The 25,959-nt window shown below is 46.0% G+C and overlaps 1 protein-coding gene across 1 annotated transcript in view; it reads right to left on the reverse strand.

Annotated features, from left to right (window-relative positions):
• Positions 1 to 25,959, reverse strand: part of PIK3C2A (phosphatidylinositol-4-phosphate 3-kinase catalytic subunit type 2 alpha) — an 852,450-nt gene that overhangs the window by 88,378 nt on the left and 738,113 nt on the right. The window contains 1 exon segment of the mRNA XM_069223730.1: positions 16,257 to 16,381. Within this exon segment, the coding sequence (XP_069079831.1) occupies positions 16,257 to 16,381 (125 nt within the window).

The raw sequence follows: 25,959 nt of genomic DNA on the forward strand, positions 1-25,959 counted from the left end.
TTTACAGACCTTCTCAGTTTGTCCAGAAAGTTTTCACTGCTTTTAAAACCTGTTTGAGTAAATGATTAAAATCATGTCTGCCCTCACTAGAAATTCTTGGGGTGTATATATAGTGTTTTTTCTTTAGGAAAAAGTAGTATAACTCGCCGTTTTTCAAGAAAGCAGCTTAGGGTGACTTAAGACCACTGATTCAAATGGCATCTGCAGGAGCACGGAGGATATCAGATTTAAATCCTGAGTGGCTTGAAGATATGCAGATGGAAAAACTTGCAGAGTTGGAGAAGGAAGAGTTAGAGGAGACAATAACATTGGAGGAGGTATTGCAGACTTTCAGCAAGGGCAAAAAGGGGAAGGCAGCAGGACCAGATGGGTTGCCTATTGTGTTTTATCAAGGGATGAAGGAGACAATCAACCCGGTCTTAACTCAGCTATTTGATGGCATTCTTAGAGGAGATACCCCCCTTCCAAAGTCATGGGATGATTATGTTATTTTCCAATATCTTTGCAAAAAGATTGGGTAAGGTGGCAGGGAAACTGATTTGAGAAGACTAGAAGGATTTTTTTAAAGGGAAGGTATATGTATGAGCTTTCCCACGAATTAATTGGAGCTACAGATCTGGCAACAGCAAACAAAGTCCCTCTGGCCATTAATACCCTGGACGCCACTAAGGCCTTTGATAGGGTGAACTGCAGATATCTAAATACTCTTTTGTGACATCTTAATTTAGGTGAGAAATTCTGCAGGGTATTGAGAGATATTTATAAGACCCTGACAGCTAGACTACTGCTCAATGGGAATCTAACTACAGCCTTCAAGATCATGAGGGGGACTGGACAGGGCTGCCCACTTTCCTCACTACTACTTAATCTTTATATTGAGCTGTTAGCTCTGAAGAACAGGAAGGATCACCTAATTAAGCTATTTGCATATGTCAACTGGGAAAAGAAAATATCACTATATGTGGGTGACATTATGATTTATACAAGCAATCTGTGCCCCACGCTGGTTAGGTTAGAGTGTTTGACATAGGACTTTGGGAAGGTGTTGGGTTATGCAGTGAAAAAAAAAAGAAATAAATTATCTGGGCATTAAGCTTTGTGACGCCTTGGAAGAAATTGCAGAGGTAAACCTTACCTGCATTATAAAAGAAGTCTACAAGCTCCTATTTAGCTGGTCCCAACTCCTGTTATCTTTGTATGGAAGAGTAAATTTGATAAAAATGTCCATTCTCTCGAAACTCACCTTCCTTTTGAATATGATACCTTTACATTTCAAGAAGACCTGGATACAAAAATTACAAACGGAAATTGACTTCTGGGCATATAAGGGAATTAGAACTGCAAGGAGGAAGCCGAGAAGGAAATACGACATAGGAGGAATAGCTTTGCCAGCTATCCAATTATACGTCTGGGCTTTCCAGTTAAAGAATGTGAAAAACCTGTTATGTGGGAAAGGGGGAAATCAGTTCAAGATGATTATGTTGAAAGGAGTGGGAGGAGATGGGTCAAAATTCATGTATAAATTTGGCCACCCAGATTTTCAAAAAAACTTAAGATTGAATGTTTTGCAGACTGCCGCTCAGTTATGGACCCAGATAAGAAAAATAACAAACTTGTCATACTTTAGCACCTACGGTCCTGTGTGGGACTCCACTGGAACAACAGAGTGCCTCAAGGATACCCTATCGCTCCCTCTGAAGGAGGCAGGTATCGGCCAATGGGGTCACATACTCCAGAATGGGAAACTCAACTAAAGAGCAACTTGCATCAAAAATGTGGGGGTCACTATCAAAATTGAAATATTATCAATTACAAAGTTGGGCCCAATCTTTGCCACAGGCCTGACTATTGAGAAAAGTTGCTACTAATCAATCACTTGCAATCGGATGGTTCTTTTATTGATACTGAAAAAGATTTATTTAGTCAGTTCCTAAAGGCCTCACTAGTTACCAAATAGGTTGAGCTGGTGTGCCACACACAGGTCAACACAGGACATTGCAGTAAGAGCGATGCTACAAAAGCCGACACTAAGACCAATCTGTCACCCATAAACTCCTAATGTAAAGGAGGGTGAAATCTTTAGTTTACCTAATGCCATGTCCAAATCTAAAAGATAGGTATACTTCTAATGGTGAATCCCAACCCCTCACATCTCCTACATAGTTGTCAAAACTAGAGACACATTCCTCAAGGCAGTTATGACCTGCCCCTGCATCCTCACTTGTGACAATGACCCAGGAACTGCTGATCCCTCCAGCTGATTTTGGGGCACTGCAGCAGCATCTAGTAAGAGCATGTCAAGCTGACATATCCATAAGGCTCTTTGAGGTGCAGTGTCATGGAAGAATCACATACACTACCACTCTTCTTCTGTACTTTATTTCAGAACATCCACCAGTAGCAGAAGCTTTTCCACCAAGAAAACAGCACTAGTTTGAACCAATCTCTGTTAAGTTAGAACATTTGCATACTGTAGGTGCAGAAGTATCATAACATCATCCCACAAACTCTTTTTCTTTTGTGCTGCAGTGTTTACTTTCCCTGGGCCACCACACGATACCAATACACCAGTAGGATGTGCAATTATCTTTTATTCTTATGTAGGTGCTTAATGGTTGCAAGTGGCAGTCCTTAATGTATCTCTGGGTTTGCTTCACTGTATCCTCATCACATCAATCATGCCCATTGTGCACTCCACGAAAAGTGCACAAAAACAGGCTTTTTAAGTAAGGTCACAAGAATAAGTTATCATCTGTACTCAGAATATATACCCAACCAAGAGCAGTGTCTTTCGCTCAGCCTAGCTCTTACTCAGACAATGATACCTAATGGAATGCTCACTTTAACATTATGGAGATCAGGAGAATAACACTGCAGCACAAGCACAAAAGTCACAACACTGATAGAGGAAATAAACACATAGCTAAAGAAATGTTTCAGTGGGGTTTTCCATCTGATCTGTTCCATAAATCTGGTGAATAAATCCCTAAATAGGTCCTCATCAAATTTACTTGAAGGAGTACATTGTCAGATGGTTCTGTTCACTTGGAAGTGAAATAAAACAACCTCTAAGCAATTTGCGGGTAGTGGATCCCCATTTCACGGATAAAAGAATTATTATTTCCTGTAAGGCCTTGAACAACTGGTACAGCAACATTTCTCAGTGCTCTGTTAGGTGAAGTTTAAGTTGTTACATCTGCACCTGGAAAAGAGAACTAAGATAATGATTGCAGGTCCAGACGTCTCCTTAACCACAAAGCTGAGAGGTTATTCTGCACTAAAAAGTCTATCCTATGATTACACCCCCTCAAAGAGGGAAGGCCAGATCAAGCTTGGTGTCCATTACTACCATTAGGACCTGAACCCTCAGGCAGCATAGTACGGAAGCTTAGAGATTGTCAAGATCCCTCCCTTGCCGGGCCCAGGTAGGTGAGGTTTGTGTGAAGCGAAGCCAAGGCGGAGCAAGTGGGGGCTGCTGAAAGCAGCCACCCTGCTTGCACATAGGGCTGCATATGAGCAGAACTAAGGGGCAGCCTCACAAAAATACAGACCTTAGAAGGTGCTACGCATGGGGCAAGGAGAAGAGACACTTGCACCACTGGACCTGCCAGCATTTAGGAAACAGCTGTGTTGAGCTGGCAGAAAACCTGAGGGACCGCCTTGACTGCTCTGTATTAATACCTTCATGCTATCTCCTGTTACCAGGTTGTTACACAGGATGCTCACGGCCAAACTGCTAGGCCTAACCCACTCAACAACATAAGGTCTGCTACTGAAGAAGGAATACATTGGCTCAGCTTGGCATCTTTATATAGAGACTTTTGTTCTGTGTGAGGGCACTATAATCAACGGACCAAATAGTCATGGCGAGGTTTCCCCCAAAAGGTACTGTGCTGAAATAATAAAGGCCTGTGGCCTTGATACAAGAATCAAGACATTAACACACAGAAAACATGAAAGCATTAACCCTGAGAGTCCTAAGCACAGCCCTTGACAGTGATATCTCACTGCCAGGACCTGAACCCAAACTACTATTTTCAACTTCTGAAGGTATAGTTATTGATGAAGGATCTACAAATTAAAAATAGGACCCTCTTCTCTGGCAGAAGAAAATTGCATGACCTTAAGGCTGGAACTCTTTTGAGACAGTGGAAATGTTTTATAGCTCTTAGAGGAAAACAAAAAAGGATAAAGCTCACAAGACTTCCTGGATATGCTGACTACCATGGATATGGTCTTTATGCTGCTTCAGACAAATATGAGTACAAAGGACTGCTGCAAAATTGAAGGCCAATGATAACAGTAGAGGTAAAGCAAGCACCCACACCTCCTTTTCAACTGAATCAAATGCACCTCTTGGGGTGGAAGACTGGACAGCTATGAATAAGCCACTGGATTTCACTGAATGATCAGCAGGTTTGGTCTTTCCTCTGAAACACCTCACCAGATTGGTGTTCGATAAACAAGCCATAAAGAAATTGCCCTATGTTGCTTATTTAGAGCAGGGCTTGCACATGTCGAGCAGATGAAGTCCCAAAAGGTGTGCTGGAAGGTGTTGAAGAGGAAATTCAGTGTGAAGAAATGATGCTACATCAGAAGTTGGTTGAAAACTACATAAAATTATATGTGGTGAAAGAGCAGTGGAGGTCTAAAATTTGTGCTGATGCCAGTGAGGTGAAGAGTTCACTTGAAAATAGAATGCATGACCAGCAAGGCCTTAGTTATAGGAAAACTCATGTTTGCAAGCTTGAAGGAATTTATAGTCTTCAGCACAAAGATGCGTATTCAGTATTCAGTAAATTAAAACATGATTGAAGAATGGGAGCAGGAGACTGAATTAGTCAAGGGTACACAAAATCTGCTAAGAGGTCTTGGGAGCAAAGTGGTAAAACACACACGCAAATACACATGCACTCAAGAGTAGTGAATAATTAGTTTGTTAAGCATTGTTAGATCTGCAATAAACGATGTGTAAGAAATAGGTTAAAGGTAAAGGGACTCCAGTGATGTGACATTTTGCAACAAACAAGTAACATATTATTTGACCTTTTGTAACAAGCACTGTTCGTGTTACTATATAAGGGGCTACCTGTGAAGCAGCAAATTCAGACCAGCTGTTTACCTCTATGGAGATGGCTACTCTCCCTGCTGCAGCAGTAAAAAGGCTATGCTTGCCTACAGTAGTCTTGGTCTTCTTTATCTCAAGTTTCTCCGCAACATTGGCAGCAGATAAGGCTAATCAGATGCAGGGACGTGGATTTGACTTTCGACTGAGTAGAGTGGACCTTCCAAATTATGGTATTAGAAAGGATAGGAATGACAAGGCCTTACTATGCTGGGTTAAACTAATCTAAACCGATCCTTTAGTTAGAATTAAGGTAAACGGAAGTCTTTCTCTCCAATTTAAATCATGTGATCAACTCATTAGGGTTCTTCACTGTCCAATATCCTATTGGCGTTGTCTATGTTATGTTAATAAGAGTTTTAGAGTGCATGGCTGGCCCACAGACAGGACTTCCCAGTGCTAACCACAGTAGACCGGACATTGTACATCAGGAGAGAAGGGAAGACCACAAAGAGGACTAGGTAGTGAAAAGTAATGTTTTAAGTTTGTTTCTGAAGCAGAAATGACTCAAAGTATTCCTTAGATCAGAGGGCATGCTACTCCAGAGGGCAGAATCTGGGTATAAATGGCAGATTTAGTTCTGCTGAGCGAAGTGCTCTAGCAGGAAGATAGGGTAGTTTGAGTTCTGAAAGAATGGGGGCTCCTGCAGAATTCATAATCTTGGAGAAGAGCTAACAATTTTAAAATGAATGCGCTTCTTAATGTGTAGCCAGTGAAGCTTAAAGGAGTCCGGAGAAAGAACACAACTTCAAGAAGGGAAAAGAGTAATCTCACTGCTGTGTTTAGGACAGATTGCAACCCTTTAAAGATTGATTTCTTGCAACCCAAATACAGGATGTTACAGTAGTCAAGGCGAGACCGGATGAGAGATTAAATTATCAACTGTCGAATCAGGGGTTGGAAGATGCTGTTAATAGGTCTAAGGCCTCCCAGAAGGCCAAAACATGTGCCTGCTAAAGTTCTCAATTGAGTCTCAGAGGAGACAGAATTGTCTAACTGGATATCTAGAATTTTTATAAATGGTTTGTGTGATGGAGGAGGCCCCAAGCCCTCTGGCCACCAGTGATCTCCCCACATGTAGGTGTGCATTCTAAACAACAGGATCTCCGTTTTGTTAGAACCAGGGGTCAGAGAACTTATTTCTGGCCTGCACTTGACAAGAAGGTAGGAACTTGTCAAGAGCAGAGTTAAGCCAGGCCTTTATCTTGGATTCTGCACAATCCACACTGTCAACTGACTGAGGGATATTGGTTGATATGTAGCTGCTGATTTCTACTAGATTTAGTTTATGCCAGGGCCTTTTTATAGTACTATTGGAGGTGGAGAACAAGTTACTTACCTTTGTAACGCAGTACTTGGTAGAGACTCAATCTAGCTGCAGATTCCTTACCTTTAGAATTTCCAGGCTTCAGCTTGGAATCTGGAACTTTTGCTGAGCAACACCCTTGCGCACGCCGTTGGGTGGCATCATTCAGATCCGCGTGGCATCATTGGAGCCATCTGTGCCATCACGGTCGCCTATAAAGGCACCACCCAGTCATGCAAATGTCAGTGCTTTTCCACACACTTCCATACCAGAACAGCAGAGCCAAGGAAAGCACCAATAGTTTTGTCTGAGCGTACAAACTAAGGCCCAGAAAGGGACAACCCTTAACTCTACGAAATGAGTCCACAGAGCGGGGAGGCATGGGTGGGTGTAAGGAATCTGCCGCTAGATAGAGTCTCTACAGATAATGTGTTACCAAAGGTAAGTAACTTTTTCATCAAATAGAGACTTCTAGCTGCAGATTCCTTAGCTTTAGAATAGATACTCAAGCCATAACCTCCTGGCAGTGGGCTGCAGACAAATTGTCCTCAAACTAAAAAGTCCTGCAGGACCGAACGGGCAAAGTGCCCATCTCTGCGGACCTGACTGTCCAGGCAGTATTGTTTGGCAAACATGTGCAGAGATGCCAAAATTGCAGCCTGACAGATGTCCAGGACTGGTACCCCTCTTGCTAATGCAGTGGTAGCAGCTTTGTCCCTGGTAAAATTGAGCCCTCAGGAGGCAGCTTTTTGGCCAGTGGCTAGCAGATTTTTATGCAGAGAATGACCTAGCACGAAATGGGTCGTTTCTGCAGTGCCCAACCTTCCTTTGATCCCACGTACCCCACAAAGAGTTGGTTATCCACTGGAACTCTTTTGTGCGGTCAAGGTAGAACAACAACGCTCTTTTTGGGTCCAGTCAATGGAGTTGCTCCTCTTCCTTAGAGGGATGTGGTGGAGCAAAGGTGGACAGGGTGATGTTCAGATCCAGGTAAAATGGGGTCCCCACCTTAGGGAGAAAAGAAGCATGAGTGCGAAGCACTACCTTGTCTGAAAACATGGTGAGATATGGAGATTTTGATGAGAGCCTGCACCTCGCTCACTCTCCTGGCAGATGTTATTGCCTCTAAGAAGGCTGTCTTGATGGTGAGCAGCCGGAGGGGACAACTGTGCAAAGGCTTAAAGGGTGCACACATGAGAAAAGTGAGAACCAGATATAGGTCCCACTGAGGCATGACAAAGGGCAGGAGGAAACATACAAACAAGCCCTTTAAGGAATCTATTTATAATAGGGGATTTGAATAATGAAGGCTGATCAGGCAGCCGAAGGTAAGCCGATAAGGCAGAAAGATATCCCTTGAGTATGACCAACGCAGAGCCCTGCTGGGAAAGGGACAAGATAAAGAGAATAATATCAGAGAGAGTAGCAGAAAGAGGATCAATAGATCTTTCTGTAAAATAAGATACAAAGCGTTTCCAATGGCAGGCGTATATTGTCTTGGTGGAGGGACGCCTGGCTGCCAGAATAACTTTACAGACTTTGGGAGGAAAGTTGAAGGCTGTCAACTGCCACTACTCAATCTCCATGAGGCGCAGAGTTGATAGGCTGGGGTGGAGAACCTTCCCCTGCAGGTGTGACCGAAGATCTTCCCAAAAGGGGAGCCTGATCGGAGGATCCATGCTCATTTTCAGAAGCTCAGGATACCAGACTCTCCGTGGCCAGTCTGGAGCCACCATGACTACTTGGGCCCGGTCGTTCCTGATCACCTTGAGAACTCTGAGGAAAAGTGGTATGGGTGCAAAGGGGCACAGGACGCCTGAGCACACATCACGACGAAAACCGTTGCCTAGCCACTGCCAACTTGGTAACACCAACACGCAATACTGCTGACATTGCGCATTCTCTTTGGAGGCTAACAGATCTAACCAACGCTGAAAGAGTCCTTGTGCCACCTTCAGGATGGAGACACCACTTGTAATCTGCTAGGCATCTACGGCTGAGTTTGTCCGCCTGACGTTCAGAGAACCAGACAGGTGTTGAACCACCAGGGTTATGCCCTGCTGTTCCAGCCATGTCCAAAGGTGCAGTCTCTTGACAAAGGGTCCACAACCCCACACCGCCCTACTTGTTGCAGTACCACATTGCAGTGGTGTTGACTTGAACACCTGCACATCTTCCCTTTGACAAATGGAAGAACTCCCTTCAGTGCTAGCCGGTTCGCCCGGAGCTCCAATAAGTTGATATGGAGTCCGGATTCCACTGGAAACCAGAGAACTCCACCTCTCCCAGGTGGCTGCCCCATCTCAGAAGCGACACATCTGTCACTACTGTAAAATCTGTTAGGAGAAGGAAGATAAGTCTACCTCTGACCCAATCGCAGTTCATTAACCATCACTGCAGATCTTTTGCAGTTCCATCTGAGATCTGAACCGTGTCTGAGAGATTTCCCTGATGTTGCGCCCACTGGAACTTCAGGTCCCACTGCAGAGACCTCAGAAGCCATCTAGCACATTTTCCTGACAAGATACAGGAGGCCATGAGTCCCATCAGCCTCTAAGTCTGTCTCACTGAAATCCAGGATACAGGCCGATACATCGGAATCATAACCTGAATATCCTGGACTCGCTGCTTCTGAGGATAGGCCCAAAACTGCACTGTGTCCAGAGCAGCACGGATGCTGAGAGGGAGTCTGGTGTAACTTCAGCACGTTTATAGGGAACCCCAGCAAATGCAGAAGGTTCGTCTGTAGTCTGGAGGAAGGTGACAACAGCCTTGGGCGAAGGAGCCTTCAACAGCCAGTTGTCAAGGCAAGGGAAAACTGAAACCCCTAGCCTGCGGGGATGAGCTGCGACCACTGCCATCACTTTGGTGAACATCCGAGGGCTCTGGTGAGGCCAAAGGGGAGCACTGTAAACAAACTGCTCGTGGCCAGCCCTGAACCACAGGTAGCACCTGTGGGCAAGCACGATGGGGATACGGAAATATGCATCCTGCAAGTCCATCGCTACAATCCAGTCTCCTTGATCTAGGGCAGACAAGTCCTGAGCTAGTGTAAGCATTTGGAATTTCTCCTTTTTGAGGAAGAGATTGATGTCCCGTAAATCCAGAATAGGGGAAGACCCTCACTCTTCTTTGGTATCAGAAAGTAGCGAGAATAACAACCACTGCCTACGTCTGATATCTAGACCCTTTCTATGGCTCCCTTGGCCAAGACAGCCACAACTTCCTTGTGGAGCAAAACTAATTGATCCTCCATCAGCCATTCTTTGGAGGGAGTCAGTGCGGGAGGGAAAGACTGGAAGGGGAGGGAATTGCCCTTATGTCTGATATGCAAGACCCTTTTGTCCGATGTTATGGACCACCAGTGATGGAGATTACATTGAATCCTCCCTCCAACTGGACTACCTGGTCTTGCAGAATCACACTAAGAGGGCTTGGATGCTGTAGAAGTCAGGGCTAGGTGGTGGACGACTCCTGGTCAGACCCTCTGGGTCTGAGGGCTGCACAATAGCGTCCCTGCACAGGCTCCTGGCGTCAATGGCGTGGTGCCTCATCCCTTCTGAAGCCACAAAAGGGACAATAGACAGACTGCTGGTGAGAGGTCACCAAAAGGCCCAAGGACTTGGCCATAGCCCGGGAGTCTTTAAAGTGCTCAAACGTTGAGTCTGCCTTTTCGCCAAATAGGTGGGACCCATCAAAGGACATGTTCATGAGGTTTGCCTGGACATCCCCAGAAAAGCCAGATGTACATAGCCAGGCGTGGTCTCGAAGTAGATGCTTGGACTACCAAGCTCTCTGGGCTGGGGTGTTGTGTGAGGAAACAAGGGTCACCCGGTGCCGGGTGATGGCGGTGGCCAATTGTCCTGTTTACAGGAGCCTCATTGCTGGGTTTGGACCACATCCCAAGGAGGACATGAGTGAGGCCTTTATTAAAGGACCACATCAGTTCCGATGTGGAAGTCCCACGGCTGAAGCACCTCTGTCATGAGGTTAGTCCTGACTGGCACTGTAGGCAGAACAAGGTCAAGGACCTCTGCTGCCCTATGCACCACTGTTGCATATGATGTACCCTTCTTCATAGCCACCTTAGGAGAGGAGAGCAAGCCAATATATGGAGAGGTGTCCAGTCCACTGGCCTCTCTAGTTCCTCATACCAGTCCAATGGTTCCATATGGGTTTCTAGGGGGTCCAAAGACCCCTCTCCTATTCCTCACCAGTGCCTGACTGTTGAAGTAAATGCTCAGACATAGATCCGACACCTGTGGGCTTTCCGGCTCCGGATCGCCGGTGATAAGAAAGGGGCTCACGACGCCAGGAGTGTCTATGTCTGGAGCGGTGCAGGAGAAGGTTGACTGTGTGAAGCCAGTGCCGTTCCCGATCTGAAATCAGATCCACGAGGCCTCATCGAAGCAGAGGTCGAAGCTGCCAGCGTGCAACCTGAGGGAATCTCTGCTGACCCCGCAGGGCCCAAAGGTGATACAGCAGGGCCGGCCGGCTCAAACACGAGGCGCATGGCCACATAAAACGCCTTCAATTGAGTGGTGTCGCTCCAGCTTCTGGAAAGGAAGGAAGGCGCGGAGTAGGCCCGAGCATCACCGTGCTTAGATTGTCGACGTTCCCAAGTTGCCTCGTCAGCCGACGGGCTAAGCAAAGTGGAAGTCCACTTGGACATCTTCTTTGTCTATTGCCTCTTCCCCAAGTGACCGGAGGACCTCGAGTGAGATTAAGAGGACTAGGGGCTCCTGGAGCAGTCCCACAACCTTCTACTCAACCTGGACCTCCGAGGAGTAGCACCGGCTGATCTCAACAGCTGGGCTGCCATCAGCTTCAGGGACCGCAGCCTCACAGCTCTCAGAGCCATGGCCCAGCAGTCCAAGCACGACTTCCGATTGTGGTCGCGCTCGAGACACCATAGACATACCTGGTGTGGATCAGTCATCGACATAGTGCAATGGCAGGCGCCATGAGGCTTTAATCCAGTCTTTCTCGAGGCAATCCTCACACAGACAAAAAGTCTTGATAAAAAGGTCGAAAAACACCAGTCAAAAAGGACAGAGGGTAGCTCTGTTCCGGAACTGTGCTTTACAGGCGCAGAAGGAAAAGAACTAATGCACGCGCCTTTATCGGTGATGGTGACATCACAGACTGCTCCAACAAAGCCGAAGCCACGCAGATCCAAACAACGCCACTGGACGGCGCGCGAAAGGGTGTTGCTCAGCAAAAGTTCCGGATTCCAAGCTGACGCCTGGAAATTCTAAAGGTAAGGAACCTGCAGCTAGAAGTCTCTGTCAGATAGCATTTGTCTTACTATTCAGTGGTAAGGCCATAGGAATCAGATAGTGGTCTGACCAGGTTATAGGCCAGGGAGACTAGATACCTACCTCTATCTAGATTTGGGAGGCTGGAGAAGACTGAATCAAGAAGATGCCCAGATGTAAGAGTAGGATCTCCTACTAATGGAGCCAGCTGCAGCAATGCCAAGATATTTAACGGTTGCAGGCCCCTGTAGTGTTAGGCTGGTCAAAATGAAAGTTTAGATTTCCTAAAATGCTGAAGTTGGATAGTGTAAGAGCTAATGGGGTCACCTGGTTAATCAAAGCTGCACTGAAGGCTTTGGAGGGCCCAGAAGGTCTCTAAATTAAATGGCCTGATATCTGGAATAGGGCGCATTTGCAATCTTGGAGGGAGTAGGGATCCAGATTACAGACTATCACAGATCTGTAGATAAAAGCTATGCCACCCCCTTTATCACTGATTCTATCACATCTGTTGATGCTATACTCTAGGGGGAGAACTAAGATCGGGTTGGCTGTAATTACAGGAATGAGCTAAGTTTCAGTTAAAAACACTACTTCAGGTAGGTTATCTTAAATAAGGTTGTGCAACTCGGCATGATGGTGAACCAATAAGAAATAGTTAATAGCACACATTTTAAACAAAGAGCAATTATTATCCAAGGCAGCACGCATGAGCATAATAGGGGACCTTTAGCAGGCATAAAATCACACTGTTTACCCTTGGAAACATTTTTCCCTGAAAATCAAGCATGAAGGCATGTACAACTTGACTCAACTTAAGCAGTGAGGATAAGGAATAAGAGAGCAAGTCTCTAGTTAGATGGGCAGCATTCCTGGCCCCTGGAGCCGTCCATGGGCAGACGGGCACAGACCGGCTTGCCTTTAGCAAGCCAGCGGCACGTCTGCACACTGGCCTTCTTTAAATGAGGGAATTGCCAGGGGGAAGGCAGCATGAGAAATTACTAGAACACTGCCTTCCAAGGCTAATAGCCACAACAAAATGGCTGCCAAAAGTGAGGATATGCAGAATAAAATCAGGGTTATGCACCCAAAGTACATTAAAAACACTTCCGCCCACCATCTCACCATCCCTCCCAAGTGCAAATTTCCAAATGAAATACTCCCGCCTAAGGTGCAATAGAAGGTGATCTATGAGTCTTTCCTATAGTGCCAAACACATAGGAAGCAACACTGTTAAAAAACGGTTCAACATGATTTAAATAAATGCATTAAAATAAAAACACAATGAAAAAGGAATTGTGTATTAAAAAGTAGAAGTGGCCCCATTACAAGCCACTCGTAAAAGCAATACCAGTCTACTAGGACTGGCGTCTGTGCACTGGCCTTCTTTAGATGAAGAGCGAAACCTAGGCATGCATACTAAAAGAACATCATCAAAACAAAGGTATATGATATAGGAAGCTGGCTCTGTATATACTATACCAAAATGAGGTATAGTGTGTACAGATGCTAGGGGTTCCCCAGAGGCTAAAGTAGATAATACTAATGCTCTCTTTTGTGGTAGTGTGGTCGAGCATTAGGGCTTATTAGAGGGTAGTGCAAAGCATTTGTGGTACAAACACAGTCAAGAAATGAGGCACACACTCAATGACTAACTCCAGGCCAATTGTTTTTATACAGCTAAAATATATTTTGTTACTTTATTACTACAACCAAAGGATCTTTGTGGCAGGTCAAGTACAGTTGCAAATAAGTATCAAGCATATGTATCAATTGCACTTTGTTTGGGTTTTGCAGATAAAGCAGTTTACATGTACCACTTTTTAACTTCAAAAGTTGACAGTGCAATCTTTCATAGTAGTCAAAAAAGTCCTGGGGGGAGGTAAAGCTTAGCACAGGTAAGTAAACAACTTACAATTCCAGTCTTCAGGCGATAGGATGTCCAAGAGTCAATGTTCAAGGTGACCCCAAAACTGCACCACCAGCAACATGGGCCGTCTGGGTGTAGACGTCAATGTTGGTGTTGGGTTTGCAGTGGACTCCTATGAGGACTACGGGAACTTGGTAGAAAAGACTACGGTTTCAGGACAGGCTTGGGGGGTTTAGATCAGCAAACGCGGGGGGAGGGGGTGAAGGCGAGGCTCTCACCCCAGGGGGTCAGAAACATGTCTGTTAGTGGAATGCTGGCACAGACTGGTTAGCCCTGCACTAAAGAGTTGGGCAAAATACAAGGTGCATCTCTAAGATGCCCTCTCTGTGCACTTTACAATAAATACAGAACTGACATCAGTGTGGGTTTATTGTGCTGAGAAGTTTGATACCAGACATCCCAGACTTCAGTGAAGCCATCATGGAGCTGTGGCGTTTGTAATGACAAACTCCCAGCCCATGTACTTAATATGGCCACACTGCACTTACAATGTCTAAGAATGGAATTAGACACTGTAGGGGGCATATTGCTTGTGCAGCTATGCCCTCACCTGTGGTACAGTGAACCCTGCCTTAGGGCTTTAAGGCCTGCTAGAGGAGTGACTTACCTATGCCACAGGCAATGGTTTGGGGGCATGGCATCCTGTGAGGGATGTCATGTCAACTTTACTTTTTTCTCCCCACCAACACATAGGAACTGCAATGGCAGTGTACATGTGTTTGGTGAGGGGGGTCCCTTAGGGTGGCACAATACATGCTGTAGCCCTTAGGGACCATCCCTGTCCACAGAGCCCTTGGTACCACTGGTAGCTTCTACAAGGAACTTAGCTGTGTGCCAATTTTGGAAACAATGGTACAGTTTTAGGAAAAGAACACTGGTGCTGGGGTCTGGTTAGCAGGATCACAGCACACACTCAGTCACTTTAGCTTCAGATGTCAGGCAAAAAGTGGAGGGTGCTGCAAACAAGGGGCCAGTTCCCTACTTATGATTTGGTAACAGAAATGCCACCTTATCAATGTATGCAGATAATATCCTGCTGCTTGTTAAAAATCTTTAAAGTCCTCTCTAAGCACACCCCCTGACACCAATATCCTACTGCCAGCACCTAAACACCAACCAACATTTCAAATTCTGAAGGAAGACGCAGTAGTGGAAGCAATGCAAATCAATAACAGGACCCTATTCTCTGGCTGAAGAAAATGTCATGGAAATAAGGTTGTAACACTTGGGACAAAATAAATGTTTTATAGCTTCTACATCAAAGGATGAACCTCAGAAGAATTTCTAAATATGCTGACTGACATGTATATATTTCAGGGGCTATTGTAGAGCATAGCTGCTTTGGGCAAATAAGAATACAAAGGAATGCTGCAAAATTGCAGTCAAATGATAGTAGAGGTAAAGCAAACACCCACTCTTAAACTGAATCAAATGTATCTCTTCAAGTGAAAGACTAGGCAGCTATAAGTGAGCCACTGGATCTCACTGAACTATCAGCTGGGTTGGTCTCTCCTCTGAAACACCACTCTATGGACTGCGAACTACAAGAAAGGACGTGGAGCATGTGGTTGAACGTTATGCTAAATTAAGCACTGTCTAGAAGAATTGTGAAGCTTTGGAGTTCATACAAAAGTTAGAGGTCTGGCAGCTAAAGCTTAAAAGTTTCTCAGAGTCAGATATAACTTTCTTGTCTTTGTACTGCTGATGCAGAGATCCTTATTGAGTCTCATTACATAAGCAGCTTAGCTCTGCCTCTTTACCAAGAATGAACTGGAACTTGAATTCTTCATGGACATGTCAGAGTAATAATGTCATAGTCCACATATACAAATCGCAAGTCAAACCACAGCTCTTCATGTTCATATTGGCCACGGTTTGCCTTACAGAGTGTGCATCAATTTGCTAACATTTCTCATTGAAGTATTCAAGGATTTTCACCTCCTTATTTGTGAGAAAAAACACAATGCCTTGCTCTTCCGGGAACCATTTGTCACAATTCACAATGGACAAGGGCAACACACTTGCCTCCTAATGTGGCCTAGTTTGAGAGCTACAGCTTTGAGATGTGGTTTTGCAAGTCTTCTGTGCCTATCTGAGCATGTCAGCTTTGACGTGGAGTGATGCGGCACGGGTAGTCAATATAGGATAAAAACTCTTGTTTAATCAGTCACTTCCTCAATGAAAGCACCTAGAGAGTCTTCATGCAAAGTTAAACTGCAAAGTCCTTTCAAATCAGATGGCAGTTCTTAAAACATGGTTGAACTTTGGGTTGTCCTATAGGTCAAAGAGAAATTAAGCTGCCATACAACACTACTAATCAGTTCACTCAGGCAGGCTTATGTCCAAGCTCAGCCTGTCCAATATTTCTCAAGCAATATAATTAGAGGTGTAGTTTTGTATTTGGCCTATGAAACATCTCACTCACCTGCTTCATCAAAAGGATGGGACTAATATTGCATGGCACTATACAAATCCCTGAGTTCAGCCAACATATTTTCTACTGTTTATTTCTTATCAAGTCCTCACCATTTTGTAAATCTAACATGAAAGTCAAGGATCCAATTTTACTTTTTTGTGAAGCTTTTTAACACCATTCAAGTAAAAAAATGTACAAAACAAGAAATCTTAAACGCTTACCCTGGTAACTTCCACAGAGGAAAAAGAATGCTTAGTTTATTATGGAGTTCCTGGAACTCATCAAATGTCCGGAAGATAAACGCCGAATCTTCCTGCCCTTCTCGCAATACTGTCAATACGTAAACCTTGAAAGAAAAAAAGCATAATTTAAAAAGCACTACACATGTGCTCCGCAATACGTGGACCATGGCAAAGTAGCATTTGAAAGCGTTAATAACATGCTTAGTAGTATGTACACTGACAATTGCAGTTTGTACAAAAATAGCGAGAAAATAAAGGACATTCATAGCTGTCATAACTGCCTATTCAGCCCCAATGCATCAACCATTTCTCTTACACAAATGAAGCAGGAAAGCCTGATATACTGTGTTCCCAAAGACAAAAAAGCAAGCAGTTAATAGGAAAATAAAATGGACGTTAAACTATGCATATAAAGGATAATGAACGGTGCCTTGGTTACACAGAGCAGGGCATTCTTATGTGGAATAACATGCAGACCCTTCTCTGTAACTTGTACAAGTTCAAAACGCTTTTACAAGCTTTCCACATGGACCAACAAGAGGCAAAGGGGAGGAATTTGAAGACTACATAAGTATATGTACTCTTTTAGTAAAACACAAGAAGGAAGAGGATGGTCACTAAGACGGGTGGTGAGGGAATCTATAAGATGCCGCCATAAAGATGGAAACTGGGCTTTACATATGGCAGTATTACAATGCGAAGTTGAATGCTTTTGGTGTGGTTGGTGATAAAGTATGAGAGAAACATAACCGAAGTTTAATGTGGAATTCAGGAAATTCTCCAAAACTGTTAAGAGAAAGTCAACAGATAACCCTAAAACAATAAAAAAAAACAATGTGCAATTAACAGAGTACATATTTAGCATTAGTTGCTTTTTTCTGAGCTTTGTTCATTTCATAAAAGATCTTAACTTTTGTCATTTCAAATCAGCAATCTACTTCTTACCTTTGTTTTCTTAACCCTCTTTACAAATTTCATACTCAAGTAGTTTATTTTCTTTGCATCTGTATTTCCAACCTCCATTCCCCACTGAAAGCATTCTTGTGTAATGGCATTTTTCAATTATGAAATTGAATGTCACACCTCAAAAGGGGCTGTTTTACCACAGAATATTCTGCCTTGCATAGTAAGGTTTCCTCCCAGAAATATCCTTACTAACATGTAAATCTGTAAGTGATTAAACGCTATCATGCATGCCCCAGAAGATGGCAGAACATTGTACTCATGGAAGACTTAAGTGACATAGAGAATGTCATGTGGTTGCACAACTTGCTGGATGTTCCAAGAGAACCAACCTAATTTCCAATTTGAGGGATGCATAGTAGCTAGGTGCCATAAGCAGCATCTGCAAGATAGAATGGTTGACAGTGGTGATGCATGCAACACATGGACATTATCAACTCTGCAGGATATCATCTATGGGGTGGCATGAGACGAGGGAGGGATTGGGGTGTGGACAACCAATGGCAGTATGAAGTCTCCATTGCTTCAGGACTAAATGCAGGAGAGATGTTTGGTATACTATGTGGGATATAGTTGAAGGATGTCACCTCAACATGATGTTAAAAGCCCAGGGAACAAGAGATCCGAAGCAATTTGGGGGGGCTTTGTCCAACACTTCTACCCTATTTAAACTACCAATCACATGCCAGGAGCAAGAATTAGTGAAGATGCTAGAGCATGGCCACCCTGTATGAAAGTAATAAAAAACAGAGGGGAGCATCTTTTGGGAACATTCTGTATAAACTGCTCCCGCCTATTTTAAGGGGTGAGGAACACAAGCTAACAGGAGGTGCGCTGAGGACAATCTCTCTAAGATTATGGACACCTGGAATTTTCAGCAGAGAATGACCCTTTACCAGGAGGGAGAGAGAGAGTGAACATCCTATGACCAACTTTCCTTCTAAAAGAAAAGCAGATTCACTGTAATCTTACAGAGAAAACTGTTACTGGGAAATGGGAACTGCCTGGACAAGGAAGTAATGTGCTTTGGAAAGAAAACAAATATAAAATAAAACTTTTGAATATTTGGGAGGAAATGTGGTCTATTATATGGTGTAGATTAGCAACCTCACAGTGTAATACAATCATCTACCCCTTGAACAACTTTAGGTTTGGTTTGTCAAACTTTCAGCTCAACCGTGGGTAACTGTGGCTCTGAGCAGCAAGGCTTACACAAAGGAAAAAGCATTTAAACAGCACCAAAGCAATTGAAGAAGGAATCAACAAAGGCACCAAAGAAATCCAACACCAATTTATAAAATTAGACTCTATTTTTATGTATTTGTAAACATTTCAACGGCAACATTCTACCAGAATTTTACAGTGATACATAATTTACAAGGTATAGTAAATCAAGGTATTTTCACTCAACCGTGAACAAGCATTGGCAAATTCAATGGATCTGACACTTAGAAAGTTTTCACTAAAATGTTTGGGCAGAAAGCAGTCTCAGCAACAGGATCCCATGTGCAACCAGTAGGGGCACATGGGACTTAAAGCAACAAGATGGCAACTTTATTAATGTTGAACTCTACAACCTGTTACATTAATACTGGCCTGAGAGTCAAGTCGGGCTTATTGTAACAAGTCATTTGATACCTTGGACTTTGGTCGCACTGTTCCAGAGTTAGCACATCTGAGGGGTCGGAGTGTAACTCTGAACTCGCCAACTGGGTGGCCAGGCTTTTCCACAGTAAAAACTAGTTTCACATCTTTACTATCAGAACATGTAAAATTACAGGTTCTGCCCATCAGATATGTTGCACCCTGTCTTAGGGCTTGACAGGCCTGCCATAGGGGTGACCTACACATATACCAGAGACGTCTGGCTTTGCCATTACTTTACATGGCAAAGTTGGGCTAGCAGTTTACACTTCTCTTACAGCTTGCAAAGTGGGTTGAGAGTCTTGTTTTCCTTGTGTCACAACCAGTGCTGCAATCTGAGGGGACCCCTTTGATTACATGCCCTGGGTTCCATTTACTAGGGACTTACAGGTAAGTTAGCTTAGTCAACTGGGTAAGATCCAATTCAACATACAGGTTTAAGGTTAAGGGCACAGGCACTGAGTTCTAGAAAACAGGATTCAGTGCATTCTCAGAGTCGAAAAACCAGCAGCATCAGTCCAGAAATGTGAGAGTAACCACACAAAAAAGGCCTTTCCTTAGAGCATTAAATTATTTTTACTGTGGTCCTTCTTCTACCATATATTACAAAACTTTATAAACACTGGTCACTACAGTCAAAATTGAGGAAACATCTTGAAATGCTTTAAACACAATGTAATGAGCCTCACACACCCTTCTTTTACTGAAGTGCGCTACTCATTATCCTGCTCAAATACCAAACCAGATATAGGTCCCTAATATTTTATTGAAGAGGGAATCACTTGTTACGGAATCCCTGCAGTTCTGGAGGCACAGATAATGCAATGAGCCACCATATGGAGATCCCACAGGTCAGTGGCATATTTTTGAACAATCAATTATAAAAGGCACGAGAGATGTAGATTTCATTCCACTGGAATTTAGGTCATGTCAGAAAATGTAAACAAAACAAACTTGTATTAATGCAGGAAACAGGACCTTTGTGCGAGGTAAAAAAAAAACAACGGCGGGACCAACCAACATGGCTGATCGGACGTGAGCTCCGTCGGCTCCATCTAGTTTCCCCTGGGCCCGAAGCAGTGAGGCGGTGGGGAGGCGTTGATGGGCCCCCCAGAGTCGGGGATCGGCCGCGGGTCCCTGGGAGAGGCGAAACCCGGCGAGATTCCCGCTGGAGAGAGGGGCGACGCCCGGTGGGGCTCCACACGTGGGCCCCGTGGTGAGGCGCGGCCCTGCGGACACGCGCTGGACGAACGGAGCCCGGCTGGCGCCGGAAAGGGGCCGTCGCCCGAGGTGGGGGACTGGCGCCGCGAGACCCGAGGACGGGGGGAGAGCGACGCCCCCGACGCCAGAGACACAGATGAGCGGGGGTGGGCCGTGGGGAAAGGACCACACCCGGCCACGACAATGGCGAGGTGAGCAGGGGGAAGGCATCCCCTTCTACATGCGGGGAGGCGCGACCAGGGGAGGCCCAGTTTGAGAGAAGCAGCTGGAGCATGCGGAGGCCCCCCACCCGCTAGAAGATATAAAGCGACAGCAGGAGGGTCCCCCCCAGACAGATGAGGATAATTAACACCTGAAATATTCTCTTGGCTGAGATGGCGAAGCTGTGCATTTTGGGGTCAGAGGAAGACTATTGGAGGCCATTTTGAGAGGCACTGAGCGGTAAAGCCTCCGCTACAAGAAACTCAGAGAAAGTAAAGTTTGCAGAGGCGAATACAGGCACCGACGGGCAGGTCGTTGTCACTGAGGGCAGGCCCACAACGGAGGGAGTGAGCCCACCGAGGAGAGAGGACATAGCTGTGAGACAAGGGAGAGGGGGACATTCCTGTCCCCCCCCCAGAGGTGTGGCGCGACGGAAGGGCGAAGACCCAGAGGGGGGCCCTTGCAGTGAAGGAGTGTAAAAGCTGAGAAGAGGGCGAGACCCCCATGTTAACACCGGGGCCGGGCCCTTAACAGTTTCATATGCCACAACGCAAAATCCAGGCCAATCGGGTCTCCAGCTATTTCACGCCGGCTAGAGTGGAGAGTGCTGACCAGACACAGGGTGAGGAGATGGCGCTTACAAAGGAGGACTTCTTGTCCTCTCTCCGTGCCTTTAAAACCGAGTTGCGTGAAGAGCTCACAACAGATATCAGAGCGACACTAGAGGCCTTCCGGACAGATGTCAATGGGAAGCTAGCCGCCCTCCAAACAGACGTGGACTCAGTGGGGGCCCGCACACTGGACTTGGAAACGCACATACAGAACTTACAACAGAAAGTGGTCCCAGTGGAGACTGATCTCGCAAATGTAAAATCGCAACTACACCTCACCATAATGAAGTGCGAGGACTTGGAAAATCGCGCATGCCGAGATAACATAGGGGTGAGAGGCCTGGAGGAGGGAGCAGAGGGGCCCGACTTAGAGGCCTTTGTGGTGGGGCTGTTTTCCTCACTACTGGGAGATGAGCAAGCGGAGATACAAGTGGAACGAGTGCACCGTGTGGGCAGCAAAATACTGGGCGACGGGAGGAGACCAAGAGATGTTCTTGCTAAATTAAGCTCATTTAAAGTGAAGGAACGGATACTTCTAAAGGTGAGACACCAGTACCCCATCTCCTTCCAAGGTGCGCAATGCTCACTCTTCCAGGATATAGCGCCAGCAACTTTAGCCCGACGTCAACAGTTCCGACCAGTGACGGAGGCACTGAGAGAGAAGAAGATAAAATATCGATGGACCTTCCCCTTTGGCGTAGCGTTTGAACTCCATAATAAAGTGTGCCATTTCTCAACGGTGGATGCGGCAGCCGCAGCACTGGGCCTAGAGACTAGAGGAGAGAGGGGTGCTACCGACTGTGAGGCGGGAGAGGGGCAATGAGGAGATGCCCCCCCCGTTTCGGTGGACCAATGGAAACAACAGAGGAGAGGTAGGAAGTCCCCTAGAAAATGAAGCCATGCGGTAAGCCGGTACAGACTCGGACGGGATCTCTATAGAGATGGGGGAGGTCCCCCCCCCTCGTCGCGAGGGGGTGGAGCGGATCTACTCGCCCCGGATCTTGGTGTTGATTGTTACCCGAGCATACTTTATCTCTGCTAAGCACCGGGGGTCCGAGGCCCCAGCCTTTGAGATGCCCATGGGTGTGATTGGGCCTGGGGGAAGAGATGAGACGGAATAGGATCCTGTCCACGACATGAAGACTGTAAGACACTTGGCGGTTGGGTGCTGCCAGGATAATGTCTGTATTTCTATTAGGAAATGTTTGTTCAAGTTGTTTGATGTTTACCATCCGTGTCACGGGGAAAGGAGTCAGGGGAAAGCGTCACAGCTGATAGAGTATTCCTGGAGAGGGGGGGTGAGAAACACGATGAGGGGCACTGGAGATTTTACTGGGAGTCTGGGTGAGAACACTGATGCTACACAGAGATAATGCTGGAACTACTAACATGGAACGTGAAGGGCCTCAACTCCCCCAATAAACGGTCACAATTGAAAAAATACCTTCAGGAGCATAGGTATGACATAGTGGCCCTACAAGAAACACATTTGAAGAGGGGGGAGGAACACCGTCTTCGTCACAAACACTATTCTCAAATTGCCCTAGCATCAGCTCCCACAAAACACTGTGGGGTGGCGTTACTATTTAGCAGATCAGTCCACTTTAAGGAAACAGGGTCCAAGAAAGATAAGGAGGGACGATTTCTGATGTTGAAAGCCAGCCTGGACGGGAAACTCTGTACGATAGCTAATGTCTATACCCCTAACAGGGGTCAAACCCAATATCTGTTACAATTCCTGAGCGAGCTAGAGGGCTTTGCGGAGGGCGAGGTTGTCCTGATGGGGGACTTCAACCTGGTGTGGGACTCAACATTAGAAACAAGGCACCCACAGAGATCACAAACGAGTGCCTTTGCCAAATCAGTGAAAGCCTCCTTTCGCGTCTGGGGCTGTTTGACTCCTGGAGGGCCATGAAGCCCCTGGAGAGGGATTACACCTTCTTTTCACACACTCATCGCTCATATTCAAGGATCGACTATGTGTTTTTGAGCAAACCACTGCAACAGATCCTTACGACAGAAGCTATTAATCCAATTGTCATTTCAGACCACGCTCCGGTGGTGGTAGGTTTAAATTGGTCACTAGAACGCAAACCATCCAGGCGCTGGTACTTTCCAGGGGTGATTACCCGAGACGCAACATCCCGCAAAGATTTGCGATCAGCGATTAGGGAATACTTCCAACTTAATGGATCGGATGATACTGACCCCCATACTCTCTGGGACGCCTTTAAAGCGGTTATAAGAGGTAAATGCATTGCGCTCGCAGCTGCCATGCACAGGTTAAAGATTAAAGACCAACTCCATTTTGGAAAGCGAACTGAGGGTGGCTGAACGAGAACATAAATCATCCCCGTCCTGGCAAGCTCAAAGGAAGGTGGCGACCCTCAAGGGTAAACTACAGGCCATCTATACGAATAGGGCAGAGATCACACTGTTGAGATTGCGAAAAGCCCACTACGATAAGGGCAATAAAATAGGCACCCCCTTAGCTAGACAGCTGCGAGTCCAACAAGCCAGCGACTACATTGAGCAGATCAAAGACGAGCACGGGGAACACTTCACTGAAGAGGGAAAGGTGAGGGCATTTAGACGATTCAATGAGAGTCTTTATCAATCGGACCACCCACGCCCAAGAGACCTACTTAAGCTCAGTCAACCTACCACAGGTCTCCCAGGAGACGAACGACATGCTAGAGGCACCCTTTACAGCAGAGGAAGTACAGGCAGCCATCAACGCCCTTCCCCTGCATAAGGCTCAGGGTCCTGATGGTTTTACAGCCCTTTTTTAATCAGACCTTCGGGGCAGAACTAGCGGGCCAACTCGCGACTCTATTCAATTATATACGGGGAGGGGTGCGAAGGCCGGAAAGGACCCTCAGCTCTGTGCAGCATTCAGGCCCATTGCGCTGCTGAACCTAGATGCCAAATTATACTCTAAAATCCTGGCGCAGAGGGTGGAGGATGTGATGCCGGAGCTGATACATCCAGACCAGTCTGGCTTTATTAAAGGTCGCCAGACTCATGACAACTTAAGGCATGTCATACACTTAATGGAAAAGGTACAAAAGAAAAAGGTCCCAGCACTCTTATTGGCTTTAGACGCTGAGAAGGCGTTTGACAGGGTTGAGTGGTCCTTTCTAGTAGCAACCATGAGAAGGTTTGGATCTGGGGAACAATTTATTTCCATGGTGATGAGCAACTATGCCTGCCCCAGATCCCGAGTGGTGGTCAATTGGTTGGCTTCTGAATTCTTCGATCTATCCCGAGACACGAGGCAGGGATGCCCCCTTTCCCCTCTGCTCTTTGCGCTCAGTGTTGAGCCCTTGGCGACGCGGGTGAGGGGGTGCGCGGAGTTCCCAGAATTACATTTGGTGCAGACTCACATAAGAGTTCCCTATTCGCAGACGATATTTTATTATTTGTCACTGAGCCTCATACTTCCCCCTTGGTCATAAAAGAAGAATTGTCTCGGTTTGAACAAGTTGCGGGGTTCAAGGTGAAAACGGGGAAGTCCTATCTCCTAAACCTGACACTGCCCGAGGGTATGATGATCCAGATAGCCTCCATGACCCCATTTACCTGGGCCAAGATAGATATTACTTACTTAGGCATTCGGATTTTTCCCCACGTGGCTGGGATGTTTAGAGCAAACTACCCCCCTTTGATTAGATCTCTACGAGACGACTTCAAGAGGTGGTCCCCATTATGGATAGCCTGGCTAGGGCGCATCAATAGTATTAAAATGACGGTGCTTCCACGATTACTATACCTCTTTCAGAGCCTCCCCGTTGAGATCCCGCCAGATTTCTTTGCGGAGACTCGAACACTTTTCACTAAATTTATTTGGCAGAGTACTAGAGCTAGGGTCTCATACAAGATACTGACACACCCCAGAGAGAGGGGAGAGTTGGCACTCCCAGATCTCCGGCTATATTATAGAGCAGCACAACTGCGCATACTAGCTGAGTGGTCCCTCCGAGAGTCAGATAATATTTGGCTGCACATGGACAGAGCGGTGACAGGCATGACCTTGTGGGATATTCCATGGAAACCCAAGGGGGCACGACCACCAAACGCATACCTTAGCACACCCACCGCCACCACCCTCAGAGTGTGGGACAAATTTACTAAACTCCATGGGCTTACATCCTTTCCCTCACCACACACACCTATCCACCTTAACAAAGCATTCCCACCAGGGGAACTACCGGGACCATTTGATCGATGGAGAGAAGGGGGCTGCTTATGCATTGCAGACCTATACCATGGAAACCAACTTAGGACCTTCAATAATTGCTGTAGGGATTTCCAACTCCCACAATCCGAACATTACCATTATACACAGCTAGTGCATTGGGTCACACAGCCACATATAAAGGAAGCAGCTAACAGGAATCTTCTACCAGTAGAGAGATTTGTGCAAAGGGGAGGAGCGACAAAAGGCAGTATCTCAACGCTATACTCCATATTAGCTACAGCACAAACAGCACCAACCCCTCGACATGTCCCTTTTTGGGAGAAAACCTTGGGTGGCTCGGTGGAGGAGGAGAAATGGCGCTATCTTTATCACGATGTACACAAGCAGAACCGCTCCATGGCAGCTAGAGAGGCCCACTATAAGTTACTCTATAATTGGTACCTGTATCCTGAGAAACTTAAGAAGCTATATCCCCAGGTATCAGATAGATGCTGGAGGGGCTGTGGCATGGTGGGAGACTTTAAACACATATGGTGGGACTGCCCATTGATCCGCCCCTATTGGAATGAAATTCTCTCTCATTTGAAAGAGATGCTGGGATATCCCATCCCGACCACGATGGAACATGCTCTTTTGGGCCTTCGAGCCCAAGAATTACAGCATCAAACATACGGGTACCGGGCTATCATGTGGCTGGCTTTGGGGGCGGCGAAGACAACTCTAGCTTCTTTCTGGAAAAAAGCGGACCCACCGCCTATAACTCTGTGGCTCTCACGATTATGGAAAAGCCTTGCCATGGAGCGTCTGGTTGATAAAGGGGAGGAGGGTACACGCAGCAGTT

The sequence above is a fragment of the Pleurodeles waltl genome, chromosome 3_1 (assembly GCF_031143425.1).
Source record: "Pleurodeles waltl isolate 20211129_DDA chromosome 3_1, aPleWal1.hap1.20221129, whole genome shotgun sequence".
NCBI classification, from domain to species: Eukaryota; Metazoa; Chordata; class Amphibia; order Caudata; family Salamandridae; genus Pleurodeles; species Pleurodeles waltl.